Source organism: Podarcis muralis, chromosome 15, assembly GCF_964188315.1.
Source record: "Podarcis muralis chromosome 15, rPodMur119.hap1.1, whole genome shotgun sequence".
NCBI lineage: Eukaryota > Metazoa > Chordata > Lepidosauria > Squamata > Lacertidae > Podarcis > Podarcis muralis.
The window spans coordinates 40,898,123-40,907,939 of NC_135669.1; the positions used below are offsets into that span (position 1 = coordinate 40,898,123).

A 9,817-nucleotide genomic window follows, 5' to 3' on the forward strand; every position below is an offset into this window, starting at 1 on the left:
GGAGACCTTCCCCCGCCCGCTCAGCGCGCCTGCGCGGCTCTTCCCCTCCGGAGGGACTGCGCAAGCGTGGGGCGGCGCCGGGGAGGTGGGAGGCCAGGGGCACCTGGGCCCGCGGAGCCAGTGCGCAAGCGCCAAGAGCACGCGGCGGCGCTTTCCGAAAGGGGCCGTTGCTCTCTCTCTCGCGCGCGTCGACGTCACTCGCCACACGTACAACGGCGCAAGCGGCGTAGCGCCATCTGTCGGCCCGCACGCGCCGTGGTAGAAATTTTACTTTTATTCTCAGGCTAGATATAACTCGACGGTTCTCTACGTCGTTGCTTTTTTTTTCTTTTCTTTGTAGCGAGCATGCGCACAGCACGTCGGGCTCCACACCACGCGGACGTCGCGCATGCGTACGGTCCGGCAGCCTGCGCACGCGCGCTGACGCAGCTGCTATGCCCTCCTTTAGCGCTTGTCCCCTTTTCACCACCAATTTTCCCGCCTGAGCCAGCGACGGAAGGGGAGCATGCGCAGAAATGCTGGCAGGACGGGGTCGAAGGTGCTGTGACAGTTGGTACAGGTGGTCAGTGGATGAGGTGCAGCTGTGGAAGGGTGAGGCTACGCGCGTGCGCCTTGAGGGAGGGAAGGGTGTTAAATGGGGGAGGGGGATAAATGGGAAAAGGCGGGAAATTATGAGGTGAAACGCGCACACAGATTGAATTTATAGGTTTTTTTTAAAAAAAATGCTTGTGTGTATTTGCCTGTAACTACATATGTATAAAACCATGTTCATTAATTCGCTGTTTTAAAAATATTATATATTTTTAGTTTTATTTATTATTAATCTGGTCCCATGAAATATCCTGAAGGTGTTTTTAATATATCAGTACCTTGATCTGTTAATATTACTAGTTTCAATATTTAGCCTCTGTGGCACAGCACAATCTGATGCATCTTTACTCAGAAGTAGGTGCCACTGAACTCAGTAGGGCAGGCATAGGCAAATTCGGCCCTCCAGATGTTTTGGGACTACAACTCCCATCATCCCTGACCACTGGTCCTGTTAGCTAGGGATGATGGGAGTTGTAGTTCCAAAATATCTGGAGGGCCGAGTTTGCCTATGCCTGCAGTAGGGCATTCCCCATTGTAGGTATCTTTAGGATTGCAGCCTTAATATTTGCATGGTATACACCGTGCCTTTCAAGCATATGGCTTTCCCCAACAAATCATGGAAACTGTAGTTCTGCACCCCCACAGAGCTATAATTTCCAGCATTATTAACATACTATAATCCCTAATATTCTTTTGGAGAAGTGTGCTTTACATCTATGGTTGTGTATGCAGCCATCGATAATAGGCTACAATATTTGAATACTTTTTAACTTTGGTAGACTTATGGCAAGGCTACTCTCGTGCTGCACATCCTTGATTTCAGTGGGCGTTAACGCACAAGTGAGTGTACCTTGAATTGCAGCCCAACAGTGCACTTCCAAACGTGGCTACTCAAATGTCAGTCCTACTGAGTTTAATGGGGCTTTCTCCCAGGGACGTGAACGTAGGATTACAGTCTTAACAGCTGGACATGATTTGTTTGTAGGATTGAGGCTAAACTAGAGGAGAATGTCTATCATCACAATACAACTTGGTCAGTGCGGCAACCAGATCGGTCGCGAGGTGTTTGATACCATCTGCACAGACTTCCGCAGTACGCATGGCTTGTGCTCCAAAAAGGAAAATGAGTCCTTCCAGGCAGCCTGCAAAGAGCGGTTCTTCAGCGAGGAGAAATCCAGAGGTATGACACGTACATACATACATAACTTTATTTGTATGTTCAAACAATGTTCCAGGCAGCTTACAGCATGAAAAGAATACATAACCACAACATAGCAGAAATAGTCATAAACAATAAAAAAGTTAAAAAATACACAACCAAACTGAACAGTTTCCACATAAACGTCCAAGTATCTAAAATAAAGATACAAAAATCAACAGCAACAACTTTCCACACCAGCAAAAAGCCCTAGCCCAAGAGTCTGTTCAGCAACCTCAGCTTTTTTTTGTAGCTGGAGTCAGTCCGGGCCCCACCCTCCCAGGCCAGGTGGAAAAGGCCTGCAAGGCAGGGAGCCAAGACTGTCTGACACAGAATATGCAAATCCCTCTCGCCCCACACCAATCAAGAGGGCAAATCAACCAGAAACGCATCCACTTTGGGTGTGTGGAATTCTGCGTGTGATTGGATATTGTAATATCTCAGGGTGTTGCTCCAGGTGAGAGGTTGCCATTCCACACTTAAAACAAAAAACAAAGAAGCCTCGAGGAGCAATTTTGGTATAGGGTGGACCAGCAGGGGCAAAAGCTAGCCTCTGCACTACAGTGTTACCTCCAGTTGTGGACGGGATCGTTTTGGAGCTCCGGATGGATCCTGGGGAATTCACAACCGGAGGTGCCTGTTCTGCGCTTTTGGTGGTAGAGCGCTTTTGCACATGCGGCAAAACCTGGAAAAATACTTCTGGGTTTGCCGCGTGTGTAACCCGAAGTGGTATCCAGAGGTACCACTGTATTGCAAAAATGAATAACATTGGGAAGGACCATAGCTTAATAGCAGAGCAACAGCTTTGATTGTGGAAAGAGTTAGGTTGAATCCCTGGCTTCTCCTGGCAGGGAGAGACCCTAGCCTGAAAGCCTAGAGAGCTGCTGCCAGGAAGTGTAGACAATACTGAGCAAGATGGACCAGCAGTCTGATTCGATAAAAGGCAGCTTCCTGTGTTCCTTTATTTAAGTCACAAATTAGCACCTGGGGAATTGTGTTGCTTGTCCTTGGCATCGCAGAAGTTGTCCAGTAGGTGTCAGTGGCATTCACACAGCCGCCTTCCATCAATAACAATGGGTACATTATTTGGGTGCCACCTTGAGGGATCCCAAGTCTACATCACTTGACTTTTATTTTCTTCCTCATTAGTGCTGGCTGCCCGGGCTGTCCTGGTTGACATGGAACCTAAAGTGATTGGTCAGACTTTATCAACGGCTTCAAGGTCTGGCACCTGGAACTATGACCATCGGTCCCACTTTTGTCAAAAGCAAGGGTCGGGAAACAACTGGGCAAATGGGTATGTTTGGTTTTATCAGTGGTGCCAAAGAAATGTATCTCTGGATTGCTAACATTTATAATCCAGCTACAAAACGCTCCAAGCTCCTTTTTGTTCTCTTCCCCACCCCAATTTGTGCCACAGCTACTGCGTTCATGGGCCCAAGCACAAAGAAACGATCATGAACTTGGTACAGAAGGAAGCTGAGAAATGTGACCGGCTGAGTGGATTCCTGACGGTTATGAGCATGGCGGGTGGGACAGGATCGGGTCTGGGGACGTTTGTGACAGAAAGCCTGAAAGACACCTACCCCACCTCATTCCTGTTAAACCACGTTATCTGGCCCTACAGAACTGGAGAGGTGAATGCCGTAGCTCTGTGATGGTGGGGGTTGAACCTGGATTTGAAGCATGTGCTCTTTCATAGGGACATCAGATGCTGCCTTATGCTGTGTCATCTGGCTCAGTATTGTGTGCACCGACTGGCAGCAGCTCCCTAGGGTTTCAAATAAGGGGCCTCTCCCATTCCTACCTGTAGAATGATGCTGGAGATTGAACTTGCGACCATCTTAATACAGAGCAATTGCTCTACCATTGAGCTATATAGATGGAGAAACCGTTGGTGAAGAGGAATGTAGGGTGTTGGCATCCTAGGAGGACTGTTCTGCAACCTCCTGTATGCATGTCATGCGCTCTGCTTACCCTCCACAAAGCAGTGGTGGTTGGTGCCCATTGGACTGGTAGGGCAAAAGGCAGAGAAGCCAACAGTAGATGGAGCCAGAGCCAATGCCAACTACAGTGGTACCTTGGTTATTGAACATAATCCGTTCTACTTCCAAAATGTTCAAAAACCAAGGTGCAGCTTCCAATTGGCGCAGGCGCCCCAGAAATAATAGCTGACAGCCGCATCGGATGTTCAGCTTCTGAAACTGGAAGACTTCTGGGTTTCCGGTGTTCGGGAGCCGAAATGTTCGAGTACCAAGGCGTTTGAGAACCAAGTTTCCGCTCTAGTTTTGACCTCACTGCTGAGGCAATAATGAGACTAGGGAGGAGGAAGATGGCAGCCAGTGCCACTCCCTGGGCTGGAGGCAAGTAAGAAGGCAAGCAGGTGGGAACTGGTGAGTTCAGACTCAAGTTTGTGGGGCAGTGCCCCATTTGCCGTAATAGACCAACCTCAGTTACCCCACGGACAGCAAATCCCCTCTGGTGAGATCATCTCCATGTGGAAAACTGTAACATCCACTCCCTGTTTTCCCCCTGCATTTCCAGGTTATTGTTCAAAACTACAACTCTGTCCTGACCCTCTCACACTTGTATCAGTCTTCGGATGCCCTCCTGGTTCATGAGAACGATGCCATCCACAAGATCTGTGCTCAGCTAATGAACATAAAGCAGATATCTTTTCAGGATGTAAATCGAGTCATCGCCCATCAGCTGGGGAGCGTCTTCCAGCCGGCTTACTCCTCTGAAAGTGCCGCTCACTACAGCAGAAGCCCCCTAGGTACAGTGGTACCTCGGGTTACATACGCTTCAGGTTACATACGCTTCAGGTTACACACTCCGCTAACCCAGAAATAGTGCTTCAGGTTAAGAACTTTGCTTCAGGATGAGAACAGAAATTGTGCTCTGGCGGCGCGGCAGCAGCGGGAGGCCCCATTAGCTAAAGTGGTGCTTCAGGTTAAGAAGAGTTTCAGCTTAAGAACGGACCTCTGGAACGAATTAAGTACTTAACTTGCGGTACCACTGTATCTGGTGTTAACTGAATTTCTAGCGCTGTCCTCCTGCTCTTGAGGTTTTCAGTGGATTGCAAAGTAGTCCATATAAGTTACTAGCCTAGTATCCATCCATGTATACATGCTAAGATAAATGGAAAGGACATTTTGTAAACTCATCAGACCAGAGACCTTATCTTTCCAGAGAAAAACAAAAAAGTAGATGTTCAACATGAGCAAATGCAGTTCTCTCTCAGACACACATGTTAAACCATCATTTCTATCTTGTCTCCTCCTCAGGAGATCTAATGGAAGCTTTAGTCCCCCACCCTGAGTTCAAGATGCTAGGTCTCCGGAACATTCCTCAGATGTCCGAAAACTCCCTTGCCTACAGCACCTTTGCGTGGCCCGGGCTTCTGAAGCACCTGAGGCAGATGCTCATTGCGAATGCCAAAATGGAGGAAGGTAAGAACTGCAGGTGAACTGCAGCTGAAGCAGGTTGAACAATGTATACCCAGAGCCACATATGGGCAGGAGGTGGTCCTTAAGACCAGGTCTTGACTAAAATTCAGTAGGGCTGCAAGGAATTAAATAGAATTGGTTTTTTTGGGGGGCGATTCTGGCCTAAAATTGCCTTCCCTGCTATAATCTCAGGACTGTGGGACCATATCCCTCCACACAGGGCACACTCCTCATCAGCCCTGCTTTGTGCCGTCTGGCTGGACTCCCAAGTGTTGAGACATTCCTGTTCACTTTTCTGTTTGCAGGGATTGATTGGCAAGTGAGGCCTCCGGTGCCTGGACTCCCTGCATCAGAAAAACAGTCTCTAAACAGGACAGCTCGTTTTAACACCTCCATCGCCAACCTGGTTACCTTGAGAGGAAAAGATGTACAAAGCACGGATCTAGGTGAGAAATAGTTGCAGGATGGCTGCAATAGAAGATTCCTCTTTTAGGCAGTGACACCGGGAGGGAGTTTTACGATAACCACAAAGAATGTCCAATCTCTTACATTTGCCTGAATGCACAGTGTACAGAACATCACTGCTCCTGAGCTTCTTGAATGGGATGGGACAGAAGTGGAATAAGTTAGTGACTGATTTTTTTTAACACCTTGTTGATTATTGTAGGAGGATTCCAAGAGCCTGCCTTGTATACTTCCTGGCTAAACGCTCAAGATGCCTTGACCATCTGGAAGACACCAAGAGCTTTTAATAAATACGAGAAGTCTGCTTCTTTGGTCAGCAACAGCCAGTTTTTGCTGAAGCCTGTGGACAGCGTAGTGGGGAAGGCCTGGAAAATGTTTGCTTCAAAGTAAGTGGGAGAAGACAGGTTGTCATCTCAGACTTTGCCGTGTGCACAGAGCATGGAGTAAGTGGAAGTAAATAAACCAGAGGGAGAGATGGGAAGCAGAAGTACTTCCTCCTTCAGTTCTGTCTGAGAAAGGAACTTATTTTGGTTCCTTCTCTCCCTGAACCGTTTCCATCCCAACTGGCCATTATAAGAACTTGGAAAGTTCTTGTTTTTCTCTTCCCTCTCTTTCTCTTTTTTCCTTTTGTGTTAAGTTTTTTAGATTGTAAGCTTAAAGTAAGTACTTTTTTGTTGATTTGTAATTACTTTTTAAGTGTTCCATGATCTGTTCTGGGTGTACATTTGGCTGAAGAGTTTGGTAAAAATGCTATAGATAATTGAAATCTGTGGAGCAAAGTTAGTCTTGACTAACTGAGCTTCTGCTGCTTTCAATGCAATTTAGTCACAGCTGATTTTAGCTGGATTGGTGCCTCTCGCTCACCAAAACCTCTTGTTCATTCCACACACAGGGCTTACGTGCACCAGTACACAAAGTTTGGGATTGAAGAGGAAGACTTTATGGACTGTTTCACAACTCTGGAACAAGTCATTGCTAGCTACACCAACCTCTGATTTTCAATTTCATCCTTCGCCAGGAGGGGACAGCATTAGCTGTGCATATCTAAAATCCTGGCAAGAGCCCTTAAAAACTGGGAAATCTTGTGAAGAATTGAATGTAGCAGGAGGACTCTTTACATGCCGTCCCAGGCAAGTGCATCCCTCCAGCCATCTTTCAAAGATGGGAGCTTTCCATGCAAACAATGCTTCTGAGGGAGTTCTAGCTTTCAGTGGGGGTTGTAGATTGATAACGCACATTCCTTTCATTCCTTTACCTGCATAAAGACTTTGTACAATCTAAATTGCATGTTTTTTGTATATAAAATAATTTTATTTTCTGATGATGTTGTCTGTATGCTGTGTACTCATTCTTTGTACCTCACGTTCTGTAAGTTGCCCTGGCACCTTACAAGAGGCTGTGTCATTTTATCCCTCCAGCAGCCACATGGGGTAGGTTAGGTTGAGAGGTGACGACTGACCTTGCTTTGTGGCTGAAGTTGGAATCTTAACGCTTGTCCCCTGTGCAAGTTTAACACCTCCACTACACCCCCATTAGATCTCAAGATGTGTGAAGGCCAGATTTTGGTTTGTGTGTCTGTTTGTTTAAGTTACTAGTTGTGATAGAGAGACAGGTTGGGGATAAGGAGATCCTGCTGACTTCTGCGGTTAAAAGGACCTCCATACACACTTGTGGATGTTTTCACACATGCACTCTTTAAAGAGTTTGCAACATCTGAACACACAGCACTACAAATGATGTCCACAGTGGTACATTAATTATCTTGTCCTTACCTGATCAGAAGTTGTGTGCAATAACTCCTCTGTATGCAGGAAAGTTTGTAGGCTATGCATTTAAAAATAAACCACAAGATGGTGCTGTTGTTCAGCCCACCAGGCACTGATTGGGTCTAGCTGACACCAAGGAATCTCAACATTTCCCAACTCATACAGGAAGGAAGCAAGCTGTGGCTGTCCAGGTGACATTCCCAACTCGCATCTTGGATAACCGTTAGCTCTGCTGACTTAGGCTGATGGGACTTGGGAGGCCAACATCTGAAGGGTCAGGACTTGCTCACCCGTGAATTACACAGTGCAAGTTAGGGTTGTCATATTTTGAAGAGCAAAAAAAGAGGATACATTTGCTAACTTCTACTTTTAACTATGGATTGCTATGATGACACTCATTTTACATACCCATGAAAAAGAGGACGTGTCCTGGAAAAAGAGGACACATGGCAACCCTAGTAGTCTGGGTGGGGAAATTGGTCCTCCAGGTGCTGCCAGGACTACAACTCCCATCAGCCTCTGCAGTGGTCCAGCAATATCTGAAGGGTTGCAGGTTCCTGGCCACTGCAGGAAGTGACATTGATTCCACCCTAATGCTACATTTGGTGCCTGCTAAATATTTGCACAGCAGCGCCTTCTCTACTATGCGGTGCTTCAGGTGTTCTGGGCTGCAGCTCCAAATCATCCCTGATCATTGACCACGCTGATGGGAGTGGTAGTTTGCCAACCTGGTGCCCTCCAGATGTTGCCAAATGCTGTTACAGTACATACCCATCAGTAATTTTCTGGCACTTTGAAGAGCAATGCCTTGTAAAAGGTCCTTGCCCTGAGGAGTTTAAAATACACATTTCAACCAGGAGGAGGTAAAGGCAGCAGGAGGGTGCAAGAAGAAAAAAGGCTGGCGGAAAAGGGTGTTAATGTGCACAAATGCAGTTGGGTGTTAAAGGGGAATGGTGGGTGGACTGAGGACAAGGTGAAAGCTTTGGGGAAAATAAGGATTTTGAGGAGGGATTTGAAGGAAGAGAGGTGGGTCTTAGTCCACATTCACACACATTTTTAAAGCACTATGATACCACCTTAAACTGCCATGGCTTCCCCCAAAGAATTCTGGGAGCTGCAGTTTGTTAAGGGTGCTGAGAGTCATTAAAGGTAAAGGTAAAGGTACCCCTGCCCGTACGGGCCAGTCTTGACAGACTCTAGGGTTGTGCGCTCATCTCACTCTAGAGGCCGGGAGCCAGCGCTGTCCGAAGACACTTCCGGGTCACGTGGCCAGCGTGACGAAGCTGCTCTGGCGAACCGGCACCAGAGCAGCACACGGAAACGCCGTTTACCTTCCCGCTATAAAGCGGTCCCTATTTATCTACTTGCACCCGGGGGTGCTTTCGAACTGCTAGGTGGGCAGGAGCTGGGACCGAATGACGGGAGCTCACCCTGCCGCGGGGATTCGAACCGCCGACCATGCGATCGGCAAGTCCTAGGCGCTGAGGTTTTACCCACAGCGCCACCCGCGTCCCTGAGAGTCATTAGGAGACCTTTATTCGCCCCTAGAGCTGTTTAAGAATCAGTCCTTCACAGGGAACTCTGAAAATTGTGCATCTTCATTTGAGCTACAACGTTCCAAGTTGAATCATAGCACTTTAAATGTATAGGGGAAGCGGGTGGCGCTGTGGGTTAAACCACAGAGCCTAGGACTTGCCGATCAGAAGGTTGGCTGTTCGAATCCCCGCGACGGGGTGAGTTCCTGTTGCTCAATCCCTGCTCCTGCCAACCTAGCAGTTTGAAAGCACATCAAAGTGCAAGTAGATAAATGGGTACCGCTCCAGCGGGAAGGTAAACGGCGTTTCCATGCGCTCCTCTGGTTCGCCAGAAGCGGCTTAGTCATGCTGGCCACATGACCCAGAAGCTGTATGCCAGCTCCCTCGGCCAATAAAGCGAGATGAGTGCCGCAACCCCAGAGTCGGTCACGACTGGACCTAATGGTCCGGGGCCCCTTTACCTTACAGCTAAGGAATGAAGTTTTGTACTTGCTTTAGGAAAATAACTTTGTAGTTCTGTTCTCACCTCCAGTTAATTATCCTTGCGAACAAACCTAAAGATCATTTGGCACTTTAAGGATTTTAAACATTTCTTAAATGGAATCAACCATCTGTATACTTCAATGTGGCTACAGAGCATGGCGGGGGGTGTCCTGTAGCCCTCCAGGTGCTGTTGAACTCTAACTCCCAGCAGCCTCAGCCAACACTGCTAACGCTGAAGGATGGTGAGAGTTGTAGTCTGGAGGGCCACAAGTTCCTCACAACTGCTATTGTTGTGTATACATCAGGAAAGACCAGACCTTTTTTGTTTGT

General features: G+C 47.5%; 1 protein-coding gene across 2 annotated transcripts; it reads left to right on the forward strand.

The window, feature by feature from the left end:
* Positions 1–138: 138 nt before the first annotated feature.
* TUBD1 (tubulin delta 1) lies at positions 139–7,024 on the forward strand. Of its 2 annotated transcripts, none has more exons than XM_028707667.2 (9): positions 139–258; positions 1,577–1,771; positions 2,939–3,086; positions 3,210–3,426; positions 4,334–4,565; positions 5,077–5,241; positions 5,544–5,684; positions 5,906–6,089; positions 6,596–7,024. In XM_028707667.2, exons 2-9 carry the CDS (start codon positions 1,600–1,602, stop codon positions 6,696–6,698), a joined length of 1,362 nt encoding a protein of 453 aa, XP_028563500.1. In that variant the 5' UTR covers positions 139–258; positions 1,577–1,599; the 3' UTR covers positions 6,699–7,024. The 2 variants fall into 2 exon arrangements, with proteins under 2 accessions (XP_028563500.1, XP_028563499.1); XM_028707666.2 differs by lacking the exon at positions 139–258 and adding an exon at positions 292–591.
* Positions 7,025–9,817: the final 2,793 nt, after the last annotated feature.

Excerpts from the sequence above, each read along its gene's own strand:
- TUBD1 (XM_028707667.2), top strand. The coding sequence starts at position 1,600 with ATGTCTATCATCACAATACAACTTGGTCAGTGCGGCAACCAGATCGGT. Across the intron at positions 3,427-4,333 it reads GGCCCTACAGAACTGGAGAG|GTTATTGTTCAAAACTACAA; the intron begins GTGAATGCCGTA and ends CTGCATTTCCAG. Across the intron at positions 5,242-5,543 it reads GAATGCCAAAATGGAGGAAG|GGATTGATTGGCAAGTGAGG; the intron begins GTAAGAACTGCA and ends TTCTGTTTGCAG.